The sequence below is a fragment of the Artemia sp. Qi Xiang Cuo genome, unplaced genomic scaffold, assembly GCF_049724085.1.
Source record: "Artemia sp. Qi Xiang Cuo unplaced genomic scaffold, ASM4972408v1 HiC_scaffold_3092, whole genome shotgun sequence".
Lineage (NCBI taxonomy): Eukaryota > Metazoa > Arthropoda > Branchiopoda > Anostraca > Artemiidae > Artemia > Artemia sp. Qi Xiang Cuo.
In genome coordinates this window covers 5,705-25,019 of record NW_028300487.1, presented here as the reverse complement: position 1 = coordinate 25,019, position 19,315 = coordinate 5,705, and the positions used below count along the sequence as shown (strand labels likewise).

The 19,315-nt window shown below is 38.4% G+C and overlaps 1 protein-coding gene across 1 annotated transcript; it reads right to left on the bottom strand.

Annotated features, from left to right (window-relative positions):
* Window positions 1–11,856: 11,856 nt before the first annotated feature.
* LOC148938595 (uncharacterized) lies at window positions 11,857–12,971 on the bottom strand (the record flags this gene model as incomplete). Its single annotated transcript, XM_089107673.1, has 1 exon — window positions 11,857–12,971. A coding segment is annotated over one exon (1,115 nt), but the record flags the coding sequence as incomplete, so codon positions are not given.
* Window positions 12,972–19,315: the final 6,344 nt, after the last annotated feature.

Below are 19,315 nucleotides of genomic sequence, written 5' to 3'. Positions count from 1 at the left end.
GTTGTCATCCTTAAAGACCTAATTTCCAATACTTTCATCTGCATTGAATAAAATGGCTATCTAAAAATTTTGATTGGATGGGTCTGAGGAAGAGGTGGCGTGAGAGGGGGGTTAATTTCCCTACAATCAATTTCGACTATTAAAAAGGGCACTAGCTCTTTGAATGTATAATCAAACGAGCCTTTTTTCAAGTTTCTACGACAAAGGTTTCAAATAAAACCTTATATGCCCCCAGGGCATAACTTATAACCCTTTCCCTGAAGACTGTGGGGGGAGTATACTGCTCAAAGGTATAATTTCCTGAACTTTAAACTGTTGGAACAAAATGGCTATTTAAAAATTTTGATTGAATATGTTTGTGGAAATGGTGGGCGTGGAAGGGGTGTTAGTTGTCTTCCAATCACTTTCGACTGTTAAAAAGCGCACTAGCCATTTCAGTTTTTAATCGAATGAGCCTTTTTTGAAGATTCTACGACGACGCCTTCTGTAAAAACCTTATATGACCCCAGGGCATAACTTACAACCCTTGCCCTGAGGGCAGTGGGGAGTGTCCTCCTCAAAAATATAATTTCTATCTGAAAATCCACAACACTGAACAAAATGGCTATCTAAAAATTTTTATTGGATGTGTTTGGGGAAAAGGTGGGCGAGAGAGGGGGGCTAGTTTCCCTCAACGCACTTTCGACTATTAAAACGGGCACTAGACCTTTGAATATCAAATCGAAAGAGCCCTTTTTCAAGTTTCTTTGACAAAGATATCAATAAAAGCTTATATGCTCCCAGGGCATAACTTATAACCCTTGCCCTGAAGACTGGGGGGAGAGTATCCTGCTCAGAGGTATAAATTCCTGAACTTTTACTGCGTGGAACAAAATGGCTACCTCAAAATTTTGATTGGATGTGTTTGGGGAGATGGTGGGCGTGGAAGGGGTGTTAGTTGTCTTCCAATTACTTTCGACTATTAAAAATGGCACTAGCTATTTCAATTTCTAATCGAATGAGCCCTTTTTGAAGTTTCTACGACAACGCGTTTATTGGAACCCTTGGGCCCAGTTTGTTCAGATAAATGTCCTTCCCAGATTCTTTTCTTTTGGTCCCTTAATTATCCTTTTCCCCAAGTAATAATTATTAATTTTCTTTAATTTTGGTGGCGCCATTTTCTGTCCTTTATAAGTGCGTAGTTGGTTAAACAGACCACGTGGCATTAAGTGCGCAGTTGGGGATGATTGACCAGTAGTTAGTAAGTCTTTGGATTGGCTGGAAAAATTCACCCACCAATCCTTCACCCATCGCAGGCACACGACTGGCTGAGCGAGCTCGGGCATAATTGGAAGTGTGTCTAGTTAGTTCCTTTTTTGTAGCGTGACTGATTACAGTAAGATTTTTTATACAATATAATCTTTGACTTTTTAGCCTAGGTCGAGTCTAAGGAGATAGTTAGAGACATTACCGGTAACCCTTGGCCTTTAAAGTGGCCCGTGGGACCATTCGATCACGCTATCGTACCCTAAGGCAGGGTACATTGTAAATCGGGTACTGACGTACCCGATAGATACGGAACCGTTGGGGTAAGTGCGGGAATCCCACTAACATTTGGGCCGACAAGGAGTTCTCCCCCTCGATTAAGTGGCATAGCAACCTTTTTGCGCCAGTTTTGCACTAATAAGTGGTGACCCCCGTACCTTTGACCCCAATAAGTGGTGGCAGCAAGCAAAGGTCCTATTAGTAAACCTGATAGTAAAAGACTTCCGCGTTTTCGAAGAGACAAGTAATTTAGCCTACAAGAGTAGCCTTTTATGGTTATATATATGAAAAAATCGCAAAGAAATTTTTTTATCTGGGCTGCGCCTAGTTGGATATAGTTAATAAAATTTACGAATCAATATATCGCGCAACTAATTAGTATGCAAAAATATAAGGCTAATTGACACGCAGCAATTTTTCGCGAGAGACCGGAAGTTACATTGGTAAAAGGATTTTCATTTGGACGGAAGACGTTATATAAACCTTGAAATAATGGCGGACAAACAGAGAATTCAGACAAGATCTACCGCGTAAAACAAAAATCAAATTCAGACACACAATTGTATGTGACTCCCGCTGGAAATACTCTAAGAAAAACACCATAAGATAGAACCATATATCACTCAACAGGTGAAATAGACATTTCTGGGACGTATGAAGAGGAAATCTTCAAAAAAAAAAATCAGTAATACAGTGATCTCCAGTATGGACCAGGGAAGAAGAAAAAAGTCTAAGGCAAATTCAGGAAGAATTATTCCCATATAGAGAAACCCGAACAAAAGAAACAGTGGCGATAATACACGAGGAAAAATCATTACATGAAAGTACGGGTAAAACAAAACCAACTCACCCTTCAGAGGAGGTAAAAAAAGTAGGGGACTTGCGGGTAAGAGAAAATATTATACAACGAGCAGACTCAGAAACTGAATTAAGAGGATGTAAAGACAGTGAGAATCATAGTAGTCCAAGTAGCAGGAGTAATAGAAGCTCAATTTCCAGCAGAGGCTTGCGAAAATGCACTCAGATAGATATGACACAACAACTAATAAGTTTCATGGAGAAAGATAGAGAGAAAGATAGACAAGAAAGAGAGAAAGACAGACAAGTAAGAGAGAAAGACAGACAAGAAAGAGAGTCAGAGAGGATAGCTAGAGAGCAGAGAGAAGAGAATATTAGAATAGATAGAGAACGAAAGGAGGAGGAAGATAGAGCAGCCAAAGAAAAAAGAGGAGGCAGACAGAGAGGAAAGAAAATACATAATGGAAATGATTGCAGGGAGAAATTCCCAAGAGCCTCAGAAATCGTCGACAATAGAGGTAATGCAGGCAATAAACCATCAACCAATGAAAGAAAATGAAGATGTACATTTATACATATACAATTTTGAAAAAAACGGCGGAATTAAGCGGATTGCCGAGAGAAAATTGGGTGACAAGAATACAGCCCCTCCTTAACTACAAAGCACAAACTGCATATAAAGCATTACCAATGTACTACTCAAAAGATTTTGAAAGACTAAAACAAGTCATATTTGAAAAGTTTCAACTCTCCCTCGAGCACTTTCAAAGAAAGTTTAGAAGCGAAAGAAAACGAGACAACGAAACTTATAAAGAATACTGGTGCAAATTGAAAGATATGTGTTTAAAATGGCTAGAATTAGAAAACTATAGAATGGTAGAAGACCCAGAAAAAATAAAAGATAAGATAACGGAAATAGTAGATAAAACAGCGATGGAACAATTCATAGAAAATACCCATCCAAATATGAGAATGTACTTAAAAGAGAAAAACCCACAAACAATTGAAGAAATGTCCGAATTAGCAGATATGCACACTGAAATTAGGAGGGAGGCATTCCCACCAAGAGCAAGGCTAGGAGGTAATGGTAGAAAGAAAACCTTTACTCAGAAAAATAAAAATAATGCTAGCCAGATATGGCAAAGACAAACAGAATTAACGTGCTGCCATTGTAACTCCGGCAGCCACTATAGCGCCAATTGTCCAAATAAAGACGGTAAGAAATTCGACCAAAAACAGGAACAGTATGACGTTACCTGTTATAACTTTAATAAACAAGGACATTATGCCTCAGATTGCCGCAGTGCGAAAAAAAATTAAGACCATAATTACAGAACAAGGGACAATGGGGCAAACGGAAAACAGGACAATCCGAGAAACGATCGATCCCGAGAGAATGGGAAAGAGTCTCAAACGTATAAGAGAACCGCATGGGTTAAAAGCGCGGAGAATATGAAAACTTGCGCATTTGCAGAATCACGCAAAGTATGTGGCGAACTAAATGGTAAATCGGTAGAAATAGCTATCAATTCCTGCAGCGACCAAACCTATGTAGGCTACGGGAAGACTTGGTAAAGAAAACCGACGTAAATTTACAAAAATAAAGTGGCAGCGCTATGCTACTATGGAGCAGAACATAAATGTCCGACAGCTCAAGTCATAATAGAAATAGCCAAGAAAGAGGGAAATACGGTTAAAAAGGAATAAAAAGTAGGGGTTGTACCTACTCTTGCAGTAGACGTTTTATTAGGGGGAGATTTCGGCAATATTGAAAACTTTCTTGCACTAAAAGGAACCTCCACGATAAAAAAAAGTAAAAGCGGTGACAGAAAACCAAGAAAAAATAAAAGGGAGGCTGTGCCGCCCACTAATGAAAATGATGATCAAAATATACAAAACCCATTTCAATTTAACGACGAGATGTTCATAATAAATGCAAAACTAAGAAAACCGAAAAGCCAAAAAAGGGCAGACAAAAAGGAATATAACCATAAACAAGAGAAATTATTGACCGTAGAAAGAGAAGCAGAGGAAACCAAAGATGAACTAACAGAAATACTCGGGACAGTCTCCGCAAAATTCGCAAAGTTACAAAGAAATGATAGAGACTGCAGAAAAATTAAACTAGCACTAACAAATCAAAAGAATCCACAATCTAAACAGTTTTTCAGCAATGGAAAGATACTCTACAAAACGATGGAGACTGGGAAAAAGCCTAGAAAATTTCAACTTTTGGTGCCACATTAACTAAGAAGAGTGGCAATAAAGTTGGCTCACTTAAGCCCAACGGGGGGACACATGGGATCCCAAAGAACAAGAGATAGAGTCTTGCAGCGTTTTTGGTGGAAAGGAATAAGAAGGGATATTATCAACTTTTGTAAAAGATACAAAGATTTTCAATTAGTTGCATACAAAAAACCAAATGAAAAAGTTTCAATGAAAAAAATGCCCATTTTCGGTACACCATTTGAGAGAATTTCGATGGACATTGTAGGTCCACTTCCGAAATCTAGCGCAGGAAACATATTCATTGTAGTTATTAATAATCTGGCTAAGAGATACCCAGAAGCTATCTCAATGCGAACAGTAAAATCACCAAAAATCGCAGAAGAACTAGCGAAATATGTCTCACTTCACGGAATCCCGAAGAAAATTTTAACAGATATTGGAACCAATTTTATATCGACATACATCCGAAAATTATACGAAATTCTCGGCATTAAACAAGTATTAACTACCGTACTCCATTCCATCCTCAGACAAATGGAGTGACAGAAAGATTTAAAAGAACCCTAATTAGTATGTTGAGACATTTTGTAAGAGATGATGTAAACTAATGGGAGAAAATGCTTCCTTATGTCCTTTTTGCATACAGAGAAACTCCACACCAAGCTATAGTGTTCTCGCCATTTGAATTACTATATGGGATAAACCCAAGGGGGGTTTTTGAGATTTTAGAGGAATCATGGGATAACGAGGAGAAAAATGAAGAAGCAGTGATAACACATTTGCTACAACTATCACGAAAAAAGCATGAATAACATGGAATTACCAAGCAAGCACAGGGGGAACAGGTAGAAAAAACGAAAACATGGTTCGATAAATCCGCCTGAATGAGTGAATTCGCGAAAGGGGATGAAGTCCTCGTATTGCTACCGGACGGAAATAATAAATTGGAAGTAAGATGGAAAGGACCATTTAAGGTGAAAAAGAAATTGAATGATGTAAATTATATGATAGAACTAGATGGAGCAAGGAAAAAGGAAGAAGTTTATCATGTCAATTTGCTCAGGAAATTTAACAGGGAGAATAGAAGGGGAAACCACAAAGATCCGCAGAAGCGCTGCCTCATGATTTTGACCTCAGAAAATGACGAGGAAAGAGCCCCTTTAGGTACAATAGATCCGGTGGAAGCACGTATAAATGCCACTGAAAGAGTTCAGGCAGAAACACATCTGAGCCAAGCTCAGAAATCCCAATTAAATAAGTTATTCACGGAATTTGCAGATGTATAAACAGACTAAATCGGAAAAATAGAAAATGTGGTACATAAAATACTATTAAAGGACAAGAAACCAATAAAACAATACCCGTACTGAATATTAGAAGCTAAAAGGAAAGAGATGAAAAAATAAATAGACCGTATGCTCGATTTAGGGGTTATACAACCATCAAATTCAGAATGTGCAGCACCAGTCGTATTAGTCCGGAAGAAGGATGGCTCCATTAGATTTTGCGTAAACTATAGAAAAATAAATAATATTTCCGAATCAGACGCGTATCCGATACCAAGAATGGACGAAATTCTAGTCAGTAGGTTCCGCAAAATTTATATCAATTTTAGACTTGAGGAGGGGGTATTGGCAAGTAAAAATGGACCCAGATGATTCAGCCAAAACTTCCTTTATTACTCCTTTTGGGTTATACCAATTTAGGTACATGCCATTTGGACTAAAAGGGGCACCAGCAACATTCCAAAGGCTAGTAGATTATATTTTAAATTCCTTACCATATACAAGAGCCTACTTGGATGACATTATAGTATTTTCGAACTCGTTCAATGAACATCTAATCCATATGGAACAAGTATTAACCAGGCTGAGGAGAGCAGGACTAACTTTGAATGTAGAAAAATGTAAATTAGTACAGTCACAGACAGAATACCTGGGACACAAAATAGGAAACGGTATAATAGCCCCATTAAGGTAAAAAACAGAAGAAATTAGAAACGCAGTAGTTCCGATCACAAAGAAAAAAGTTCGGTCATTTTTGGGGTTGGCAAGATATTACCAAAAATTCATACAAAATTTTACAACGATTGCTACAACTTTGACGGATCTAACAAGGAATGGTCCGTAGACCCCGTTAAATGGTCAGAAAGTGAACAAAATGCATTTGATACATTGAAAGATGCTCTTTGTAGCGAAAGAATACTGAAAAATCCAGATTTTTCCTTACCATTTCTGCTACAAACTGACAGTTCAGATTACGGATTAGGGGCAGTTTTATCTCAAAATTTTTAAGATGGGGAACATCCAATCACATTTATATCCAGAAAATTGTCAAAAGCAGAATTAAATTATAGCACGATAGAAAAAGAATGTCTTGCGATAATATACGCAGTCATAAAACTCGACTACTATGCATATGGACGAAAATTTACAACATTGAGAGATCACAATCCATTGAGATGGCTAAATATAATGAACCCAGATAACAGACGATTGGCACGATGGGCCCCATGCTTACAAGAAAACGATTTCGAAATAAAATCAAGACCGGGGACGGATAACGGGAACGCGGACGGCATGTCCCGATTGTGATAGAACATATGTGAATAAAAAAAAGAAAAAAAAAGAAAAATGTTGGATGGACTGTGCCTTGATAACATAGATAATGGGGAGAAAAATATACTATTGGCTGGTCTGTGCTTTCATACCATAAATAAAAGGGGGGGAAAAGAGGTCCATGGCCCACGTAGAATAAAGCAAAATGGTTACAAAATAGAGATGAATGAATTAAAACGATTTGGGGGAAAGTTACGAGAGATTAAATGTCGAGTCGGATTGGAAAAACTTGGAAAGGAATCTGAGATTCGTATTATCAACTCAAAAGATATGTCGATCCTTTATGAGGGGGGGGGGATCCCTTGGGGAAGATCCCCTGCGGGAAGTCGCGAAAGATAGCCCTTCTCCTTAATGCACAACTGGCGGACAAGTTGTGATCCCTTTACCGGGATTTTGCCCCTCTGATCTGGAGTCCTTGGGGGATACTCTCTCCCAGTCACTTGAAACTTCACCCAAACCTTTGTCCAGTAACCCTATTCATAGCTGTTATTCTTCATGGGAATTGACAATTATTTCCGTAAAACCATATTCAGTATCGAAGTTTGATCTTCAATTAGCATCAACGCATATTCTTCATTTAATTATCCCAGGGGAGGGAACCCAGAAAATAGGCGATTCATGGTTCGCTCAAAATTTTGCCTCATTCCCAGTACCCTTATCATTTTCACAGGCCTTTGAATTTTCGGCCTTAGATAATTTGAAATTATGCCAAGGGGCAATTTACTTTTTTTATTGAGATGTGGGTTTGTTTCCAAAGATGGAAATTAAGAGGCTAGTGCAGCCAATTTTTAAGATGGCTAGCATCATCATATGTGCCAGAAACGGATTTTCTGCTCCTCTCAAATGTAAATTCGTGAGAGCGAAAAAATTGTTTATTTTTGATTGTGCTGCGCACAATCATTGTCGGTGAATCTTGGGAACTTCAGTTTTCAAAACCAATTGCGGATGTTTTACGATCTAGACCATGGTGGTTCTACGGTAGAGACTTGGAGATGACAACGAATCCTGAGCCAAGCGGTGGAAGTACAGGCATTGGTGTAAGAAAGAAGAGAAGATATAAGTTTGGTGATTTTGAGTTTAATGTTATTTATTATATGTCTGAGTTTACAGCCAATCCACCGGAGTAGCGGCCATTTATCTTAGGGGGGAGGTGTTGGAACCATTGGTCCCAGTTTGTTCATATAAATGTCCTTCTCAGATTCTTTTCTTTTGGTCCCTTAATTATTCATTTGCCCAAGTAATAATTATTAATTTTCCTTTAATTTTGGTGGCGCCATTTTCTGTCCTTTATAATTGCGTAGTTGGTTAAACAGACCACGAGGCATTAAGTGCGCAGTTGGGGATGATTGACCAGTAATTAGTAAGCCCTTGGATTGGCTGGAAAAATTCACCCACCACCCCATCACCCCTTCACAGGGACACGGCCGGCTGAGCGAGCTGGGGGAAAATTGGAAGTGTGTGTTAATTAGTTCCTTTTTTTTAGCGTCACTGATTACAGTAAGATTTTTTATACTATATAATCTTTGACTTTTTAGCCTAGGCTGAGTCCAAGGAGATAGTTAGAAATATTACTAGTAACCCTTGGCGTTAAAGTTGCCCCTGGGACCATTCGATCACGCTATCGTACCCAAAGGCAGGGTATATTGTAAATCGGATACTGCCGTACCCGATAGATACGGAGCCGTTGGGGTAAGCGCGGGAATCCCACTAACATTTGGGCCGACAAGGGGTTCTCCCCCTCGAGTAAGTGGCATAGCAACCTTTTTGCGCCAGTTTTGCACTAATAAGTGGTTACCCCTGTACCTTACATCCCAACAGCGTTCTATAAAAACTTTATATGCCCCCAGAGCATAACTTACAACCCTTGTCCTGAGGGCTGTAAGGGGGTTGTCATCCTCGAAGACCTAATTTAAAGAACTTAAAAACCACGTGGAATAATGTGGCTTTCTCAAAATTTTGATTGGATGTGTTTGGAGAAAAAGTGGGCGTGAGAGGGGGGGTTAGTTGCCCTCCAATCACTTTTGTCTGTTAAAAAGGGCACTAGTTCTTTGAATTTCCAATCTAATTAGCCTTTTTTGAAATCAATCACTTTTGACTTTTAAAAAGGGCACTAGTCCTTTGAATTTCCAATCTAATTAGCCTTTTTTGAAGTTTCTACGACAACGCCGTGAAAAAAGTGATTAGAGGGCAACTAGCCCCTCCCCCCACACCCATCATTCCCCCAAACTCATCCAATCAAAATTTTGAGATAGCCATTTTGTTCAGCCTAGCTAATTTCCAGATAGAAAATATATTTTTGAGGAGGATACTCCCACACAACCCTCAGGGCAAGGGTTTTAAGTTATGCCCTGGGGGTATATAAGGTTTTTTATAGAAGGCGTTGTCGTAGAAACTTCGAAAAAGCCTAATTCGGTTGGAAATGCAAAGGGCTAGTACCCTTTTTAATAGTCGAAAGTTATTGGAGGGCAACAAGCCCCCCCCCCCGCCCATCATTCCCCCAAGCACCTCCAATCAAAATTTTGAGATAGAGCCATTTTGTTCAGCGTAGTTGATTTCCAATTAGAAAGTATGTTTTTGAGGAGGACTCCCCCCCAATCCTCAGGGGATGGGTTTTAAGTTATGCCCTGGAGGCATATAAGGTTTTTATAGAAGGCGTTGTCGTAGAAACTTCAAAACAGGTTCATTCAATAGGAACTTCGGAGGGCTAGTACCCTTTTTAATATTCGAAAGTGATTGGAGGGCAACTAGCCCCCCCCCACGCCCATTATTTCCCCAAACACATCCAATCAAAATTTTGAGATAGCCATTTAGTTCAGCGTAGTTAATTTTCAGATAGAAAATATGTTTTTGAGGAAGACACTCCCCCAGAGCCCTCAAGGCAGGGGTTTTAAGTTACGTCCTGGGGGCATATAAGGATGTTAAAGAAGGCATTGTTGTAGAAACTTGAAAGCTCATGTGATTTGAAATTTAAAGGGCATTCCTCTTTTTAATAGTCAAAAGTGACTGGAGGGCAACTAGCCCCCCCCTCCCCACACCCATCATTCCGCCAAACACATCCAATAAAAGTTTTGAGATAGCCATTTTGTTCAGCGTAGTTGATTTACAGATAGAAAACATATTTTTGACGAGGACACTCCCCCACAACCCTCAGGGCAAGGATTATAGGTTATGCCCTGGGGGCATATAAGGTTTTTATTGAAATCTTTGTCGTAGACACTTGAAAAAGGGCTCATTCAAATTGAAATTCAATGGTCTAGTACCCTTTTTAATGGTCGAAAGTGATTTGAGGGCAACAAACCCCCCTCTTGTGGGGGAGTGTCCTCCTCAAAAACATATTTTCTATCTGGAAATCAACTACGCTGAACAAAATGGCTACCTCAAAATTTTGATTGGATGTGTTTTGGGGAATGATGGGCGTGGGGGGAGGGATAGTTGCCCTCCAATCACTTTTGACTATCAAAAAGGATACTAGCCCTTTGAATTTCTAATCGAATAAGCCTTTTTTGAAGTTCCTAGGACAACGCCTTCTATAAAAACCTTATATGCCCCCAGGGCATAACTTAAAACTCTTGCCCCTAGGGTTGTAGGGGAGTGCCCTCCTCAAAAAAATATTTTATTCCCTAAGGGCAGTTATACCCTAAGGGCATATAAGAACAATGTTGGCACGATGTACCATATATTATTTTTTTACTATAGAGCAGGGCACTTCATATGGAAGGAGTCGTCGTAGAGACTTCAAAAGGGGCTCATTCGATTGGAAATCGAGGGTTCTAGGGCCCTTTTTAATAGTCGAACGTGATTGGAGGGCAACTAACACCCCCCCCCCCCACGCCCATCATTCCCCCAAACACATCCAATCAAAATTTCGAGATAGTCATGTTGTTCAGCGTACTCGATTTCCAGATAGAAAATGTGTTTTTGAGGAGGACACTCCCCCCTAACCCTCAGGAAAAGGGTTTTAAGTTATGCCCTGGGGGCTTATAAGTAAATCAACTATGAAAAATTCAATAAGTATCAGCTAGGCATAGAGCCGACGCGGTGCGCTTTGGCTGGGTAATTTCGCAAAAATGCGACCTTTGTCTGTCCAAACATTTTTCACACCGAACTTGTCCCGTGCACTGTTTAATGTTGCCTTTCTACGTTTCGTAAGAAATTCACTAACATAAATTCCGGATCCAGCTAATTCTGATTTAATTTTAAACACTTTGTACGCAAGTTCTTTTGATACCAACTTCACTGAAACTGGGGCCACAGGATCTTGATTTATGCGGGCTAAATTTCAAGAATCTTGGAATCTTCAAGAATCTAAATTTCAAGAAGCGGGCTAATTCTGATGGCTCGTGAGGCTGATCGGACGGTAGTTTCCGCACTCTTTCTTTGACCCCTTTTTGTGAATGGGTACAATGGCAGCCTTGCACCACTGACGGGGTACGTGGCCGGTTTCCCACACCGCAGACACAATGGCATGGTACAGATCAGTTAGATCATCCGATCCGACGTTAATGATTTCAGCGGTGACTACTTTTGGGCCAGGGGCTTTTCCTTGTTTGAGCGACTTGATTGCTGACTCAGTTTCTGACTTGAGTGGGGGTGGTGGTCTGAGTTCTTGGTCGGGTATTGGGAAGCGGGTTAGTATTTTAGGATCCACAGCTACTAGGGGATTCAGTTTATCGTTAAAGTATTCTTTCTATTTTTCAAGTTTCATCTTTGAATCGTAGATCTCATTTCTGTCTTTGTCCAGGATCACTGAAGTTTGCGGCTCTTTTTTCCGGCTTAACTCGCGTACAATTCTGAAAACTGCTCCGCTATTCCCCTTCTTGGACAGTACTTCGCAGTCTTCGCATTTCTTCCGCAGGTGGTTACGTAGTGCCTTTCTGATCTTTCGCTCTACTCTTCTCTTGAGGATCTTGTAAGTATCCCAACTGTGACGGTCGGATTTATTGCGAAAAAGTCGCTTATCCTCGCATAGCGCAATGATCTCATCTGTGATCCATGGATTTTCATTTGGAGTTTTTCTTCCAAGGACGTCATTCGCTGTCTCTATGATAGCTGATGTGGCCTGCTCGGTCAGGGAGTCTATCTCATTAGCAGTGGTCAAGGGAGGATGATTTTCCAGGATCTCTTGGAATTTTTCAGATAGAGTGGAAGTGTAGGTCTGTCTTTTTGCGGGATCCCGCAGCAGATCCAGCTGGAATCTTGGGATTTTTGTTGCTTTTTGGAACTTTCCCATTCGTAGCTTGAACCTTGACATCAAGAGAGTGTGATCAGATTCAAAGCCTGTTCCAGGTAATGCTACTGTGTCTATTACGGAAGACTTGCAGCGCTTCAATATCAGGATATAATCAATCATGTTCTCGGTTTTACCGTCTGGGGATCTCCAGGTCGCTTTAGGTCGATGGCGGTGTTTGAACATTGTGTTCGTTAAGAATAACTCGTTTTTTCGGAAGAAGTCGAGCAATCGTTCCCCTCTCGCATTGAGTTTTCCGTGACCAAAAGTCCCCATTACATGGGATCGACTGGTATTATCCATACCTACTACAGCGTTAAAGTCCCCAATGACAATCAGTACGTCATTTTTATGGATTTGGTCAATAACGTTTTGTAGTGTGAAATAGAATTCATCGCATTCTTCCTCACTTCTGGCGGAGTCGGGGGCATAGACTTGGACGACAGAGATGTTCTTGGCAGCTCCCTTTAGTCGTAAGACGGCTATTCCTTCTGAGACTGGGGTGAAAGAGATTAGAAATTTTTGGGGCAGTTGATGATACGAAGAATCTTTCACCTTGTCGATGAACTCCGTCCCTGTAGCCGGACAACAAAAGGGAGGCTCCAGATAGGTTTTCCTCACTTATTCGGGGGAGGTGAGTCGCAGAAAGCTCAATAACATCCCAATTGTACCTCTGTAGTTCTCTAAGGACAAGATCTAGTTTTCTCGGTTTGGCAAGCTTCTAGATGTTTAGCGTGCTAAATTGTTGGGTAGTTTTTGTCGGAACGGAACAACCGTGTGGATTTTCACCCCGGGTGGGGGTCGTCCTAGGACTAGGATCGTCGGCTACCCCGGACGCGGTAGCATGTAAAATCGCATTATTATCATTCAAGATTGGTTGTTCGTCGGCTGCCCCGGACGCGGTAGCATGTAAAATCACATTTTTATCATTCAAGATTGGTTGTTCGTCGGTTACCTTGGACGCAGTTGCAGATGTTCGTATAATACTGGACCCTTTTTTCATGATTTCAAGAGAGGTGGTTTCTTGGCTAAATGGGTGGTGGCAGCAAGCCACTCCTCTCCACCACCTTGCAGAGGCCGTTGTCCGTAAATCTGGATCCTCCGCCCTTTCGCAGTTGTCCTCCTATAGGGGATCCTCCCACGATGGTGTTCTGCTTCACCATGCAATTTAACCCATTGCTGGGAGAAGGTCGATCAATCGATCAGATATTTGTCGTTCAGCAACTAATGGAACGACACATCGAATTCAACCAAGAACTCTACCAACTATTCGTTGATTTCCATCAGGCATTTGACCTGATATGGCGCGAAGGACTATGGCATATCCTCCTTCACTACGGTATCTCTTATGAGATAGTCAGTAGAAAAGACCCTAAAGGTCCCACGCGACACCCGTGCTGCCACCTACAACTTTTTAACATAATTTATACATGTTTTTATGGGTTTTCTCACTTGAAAAAAAACAGGAATTTTCTCACTTTGATGGATGTTTTTTGGACGGTTATGAGTGTCGGTCAATTTATTTGATGTTTTTCATGGATGTAAACAGCAATTTATGTCTGTTTTATGGTTTTTGTCAGTGAGAATTAAAAAAAACAGCGACGAGTACAGCAATTTATGGATGTTTTATGGTTTTTGTCAGTGAGAATGGAAAAACAAGATTTTTCTCACTTTGATGGATGTTTTTTTGGACGGTTATGTGTATTGGTCAATTTATTTGATGTTTTTCATGGATTTCAACAGCAATTTATGTCTGTTTTATGGTTTTTGTCAGTGAGAATAAAAAAAAACAGCGATGAGTACAGCAATTTATGGATGTTTTATGGTTTTTGTCAGTGAGAATGAAAAAACAGGAATTTTCTCACTTTGATGGATGTTTCATGGTTTCGATGAAATTAATTTACATAATCGAGGGGAATTATTGATTCACGAAAGGGGAGAGAATTTCTGAGAACTTGATTTACATAATCGCTAGGGGGATTATTGATTTACGAAAAGGGGAATAAAGAAACAAGTATGGCTTCATTGATCTTAGGTCTGAGGGATAAACGCTCTTTAGGTCAGAGAGGAAAATTAATATCCTATTTTTAAATAAGGTTTCGTTGATCTTTAGTGTCAGGAATTAGAAATGACATCACTTGTTATCTTGGAATTATGCAGGAGTCTAAAGAGATAGAAATTCTATTTTTAAATACGGCTTCACTGAGCTTTAAGTCGGAGAGATAAATTGATATTCTAACGAAACCTTAATAGTGTATCTAGGAACATTTATGAGATGAAGAGATTAACGCTGGAAAGGCTTTCCTAGAAATTTCAAATGTGAAAGCGCAGGGATGCCAAAACAAATGGAACTCGCAGAAATTACGTTTAGGGATTATTTGGGCGAAATCGTTTTAGACATTTTAGGGAATTATTTCGGCGAAACAGTTAAAGACATTTTAAAAGATGATTTTAGAAGATGTTTTGGAAGAGGATTTGAGGATGAAACTCTGTGGTCATTATAATGCACAAGTTCTATTTGAACAGTGTTGTGAGGTCCTCTACCCCAATCCCCAAAGGGCCTCGAGCCCCCTGCCCAAACCGCGACGGAACCCCCCCGCCCCCAAAGGTCCCCCGGGCTCCCAAAGGACCACCCAGCCCCCCAAGGGCCCCCCTAGGACCCCCAAAGGTCCCCCTGGGTCCCCAAAGAGCCCCCGCCCCATTTTTTTAATACTTTTTTTGTGCACTTGAGACACAGAAGGGCCCCCACATTTCAAAAGGCTTTATTATATCTTTTCAGAACAAGTTCCTTTCTTAATGTCATTCCTAAACCCATTTTAAAAGTTGAAGTACCCATCCTTTTCACCCAGAACTTTACTTTACAGCTTTTTGAATGCCCCAACACCAAGCAGTACTTTTCAAAAGGCATTTCAGAACAAGTTCCTTTCTTAATGTCCCTCCTAAACCCATTTTACAAGTTGAAGTAGCCATCCTTTTCCCCATAACTTTACTTTATGACTTTTTGCACACCCCAACATCAAGCAATACTTTTCAAAGGCATTTGAGAACAAGTTCTTCTCTTAATATCCTTCCTAAACCAATTTTACAAGTTGAAATACTCATCTTTTTCACCACAACTTTACTTTACGACTTTTTGCACACCCCCAGATCAAGCAATCCTTTTCAAAAGGCTTTATTATATCTTTTCAGAACAAATCAATTTTTAATTTTCTCAACGAAGTGAAGGAAAGTTCAACTTCTATCCTGAATTTTCTCAATGAAAAAGAAATTAGTTATTGATCATTTCTCTTTTTCCAAAGAATATAAAAATTTTCCACTTTAGTTCAGATCTGTCTCGAAGAGATGAAAAATTTAAAATACTGTTCCAAATTTTTCATGGAAGATAGAAAAGTTCAAGTTCTCTTGGGAATATTACCAAAGAACACATTTCATTTCTAATTTCACCATAGAAAATAAAAAGCGTCCATTTCAATTTTAAGTTCCCCAAGACATAAAAAATTTAAAGTCCTGCTATAAGTTTTTCCGTTCAAGATGAAAAAAGCTACACTACGATTGCGAATATTTCCTATGATGTTCGAAAGTGTCACTGCCATTCTATATTTTCGTAAATAAACTTCCTACTTAACTCAACGATGATAAAGACTGTTAAGCTCATTTCCGATTTTTTCATAGACTATTTAAAAAGTTATACTTTTATTTGGATTGTTAAAGTTAGTTTTTAAATTTTACCAAAGAACAAAATTCGATTCCAATTGCTCCAGAGAAAATAAAAAGCTTCCACTTCAGTTTTAAGTTCACCAATACATAAAAAATTTAAAGTTCAGTTCTAAATTTTTCAGTAGAAGATAGGAAAAGTTATACTTTGATTGTGATTATTTTCCATGAAGATAAAAAGTTTCACTTTAATTCAAAATTTTCTTAAATTCAGTTCCGAATTTTCTCAAAGAGATGAAAAATTTAAAATACTGTTCCAAATTTTTCATAGAAGATAGGAAAAGTTATACTTTGATTGTGAATATTCTTCATGAAGATATGGAGCTCCACTTTAATTCTGAGTTTTCTCGAAGAAGTGCAAAATGTACAAGTTCTCTTCTGAATTTTCTTAGAGAAGAAAAAAAGTTAGCTCAATTCTGAAATTTACCAATGAAAAATGAAAAAGCTTCCATTTCAGTTCCTAATTTCTCTAAGACATAAAAAATTTAAAGTTCAATTCTAAATTTTTCCATAGAGGATAGGAATGGCTATACTATGATTGTGATTATTTTCCATGAAGACAAAAAGTTTCACTTTATTTCAAATTTTTCTTAAATTCAGTTCATCCATCTAACCACCAAAAACAATAGGTTAGGTTAGGTATAAATAAATATTAATAAATAATTAGAAATATTTCTCCATGTTTAAGTTAGGTTAGGTTAACTTATCATGAGCGCTCATGATAGGCTAACCTAACCTAACTTAAACATGGTAAAAAGATTAAATTAGGTTAGGTTAGGCTAGATTAAGTTAGGTTAGGTTAAGTTAGGTTAGGTTAGCCTACGTACGCGCGCGGACGTAGGCTATTATTTGCATTCAGGCATTGCTATTCAAATTATTATTATGCAGTCATTGTAGAAATTTGGTCATTATTGTTATCTTTGCCACTATTGTCGTCAGTTGAAGTGAAGTACTGTTTTACGCCTAAAATTTAAGTCTTAAATAATCTATTGCTTTTTTATTTGTGTTCGTTTTATTTATATATCTGTATCTAATCCCACAGCAGGTAATTAGTTCGTAGGTCTCGATCGGTAGCGCTCCCAGGAATCTGATTTCTACATAAAATTAGAGGTAATCGACACGGCGATAACCCGAGGAAGCGAGGTTACGATCCCAAATTGATAGTTGGAGAATTTCTAACCTACTATAGCTACGCATTTTGTTTTATCGCTTTCAGCGAGTGGCGCGATCGGTACACCGCTTTTAATCATAGTATTACATTTGTGGCCCCAGATTTCATTGCCACATTTGGCGCATCTTAATTGCCACAGCTTTAAAGAATAATATTGCATATGGCACAGTCTTTAGCGCTATAAGTTGTGCTATCGGAGAACGTATAAGGTGTAAGTTCACAGCTTTAAATAATAATCTTACAGTTGACGCGGTCAATCTTTATTACCACAATCAACACAGTCTAGTCCATTTTTTATCGCTACATATGGCGCGGTCGGAAATTGGAGGAAAATATGCAAACTAGTTATGCTATAAACTTTGTAATTTAAATTTAATCATTGGAAATATACAGACATATAAGAAAAGTAATTTGGCCTATAATCGATAAGCTATCACAGGAAAACCCTTTAAAATATCTCATAGGAGATAAGAGCCTCCCCCAAAATAGGTTAAATGAAAAAAAATTATTTTGAGTTAATTCAAAACCAAAAATGTCAGAAGAATTAAGCGAACTATTAATGGCACAAAAGTTGGTCTCGAAGAATGTAGAGATAGCAAAATCTATTCCACAATACAATGGACAAAGAGATATCGACGAATTTAATATCCAATTGGCCCAGTTTGTAGAATTAACAAAAACAGAGCTAGAAACGTTAATCGGCATGCTTCTATTAAGATTAAAAGTGCAGGCCTTAACCTTCCTAAAGCAAATTGAACATACTATAGGTGATGACGCTAGCTTGCCAATAAATACGGTGGACAAATTGTTAGCGGCATTTAAAGATAGATTTATCGAAACCAGTTCCACAAGAAATTTAAAACAAGGAATAGTATGCTTTGACCATTCACAACGCGTAGCAGAATATTTTGACAATATACGGATTTCAGTAGAAGCAAAATACGGAAAAGGTTCAGGAGAACTGTATGAAAAAGTCATACTACATACCTTTTTGCAAGGGCTACCCCCAAAACTATATAGAATGGTAATATCGAAAAATATTCATACGTTAGATCTTGTAGTTCAGGACGTAGGGCGATTGATCAAAGTCGTGATGATGGTGGCAAATCACAGTAAAAGAAAAATAAATAGCCTAGGCGAATCAAACGCAAACCTGACCTTCAAGGGACCTTCAAGACCTTCAAGACCTTCTAATTTCTCCGGAGAAAATAAAAATCTTCTACTTCAGTTCTTTATTTCACAAAGACATAAATAAATTTAGAGTTCAATTCTAAATTTTTCAGCAGACGATAGAAAAAGTAATACCATACTTATGAATATTTTCACGGAAGATAAAAAGTTCTAGTTCAATTTAAAATTTTCTCAACGAAGTGAAGAAAAATTAAACTTCTCTTCTGAATTTTACCAAAGACCACACTTCAATTGTAATTTCTCCAGAGAAAATAAAAATCTTCCACTTCGGTTTTCAGTTCCCCAAAGACATAAAGAAATTTAAAGTTCTATTCTAAATTTTTCCGTAGTAAATAGAAAAAGCTATATCATAGTTGTGAATATTTTCCTGGAAGATAAAAAGTTCTAGTTCAATTTTTAATTTTCTCAACGAAGTGAAGAAAAGTTCAAGTTCTATTCTGAATTTTCTCAATGAAAAAGAAATTAGTTTTTGATCATTTCTATTTTTCCAAATAATATAAAAATTTTCCACTTTACTTCCGATCTGCCTCGAAGAGATGAAAAATTTATAATACTGTTCCAAATTTTTCAGAGAAGATAAAAAAGTTCAAGTTCTCTTCTGAATTTTACCAAAGAACACACTTCAATTCTAATTTCTCCAGAGAAAATAAAAATCTTCCACTTCAGTTTTAAGTTCCCCAAAGACATAAAGAAATTTAAAGTTCAATTCTAAATTTTTCGGTGGAAGATAGAAAAAAGCTATACACTGGTTGTGAATATTTTCCTGGAAGAAAAAAAGTTCTAGTTCAATTTTTAATTTTCTCAACGAAGTAAAGAAAAGTTCAAGTTCTATTCTGAATTTTC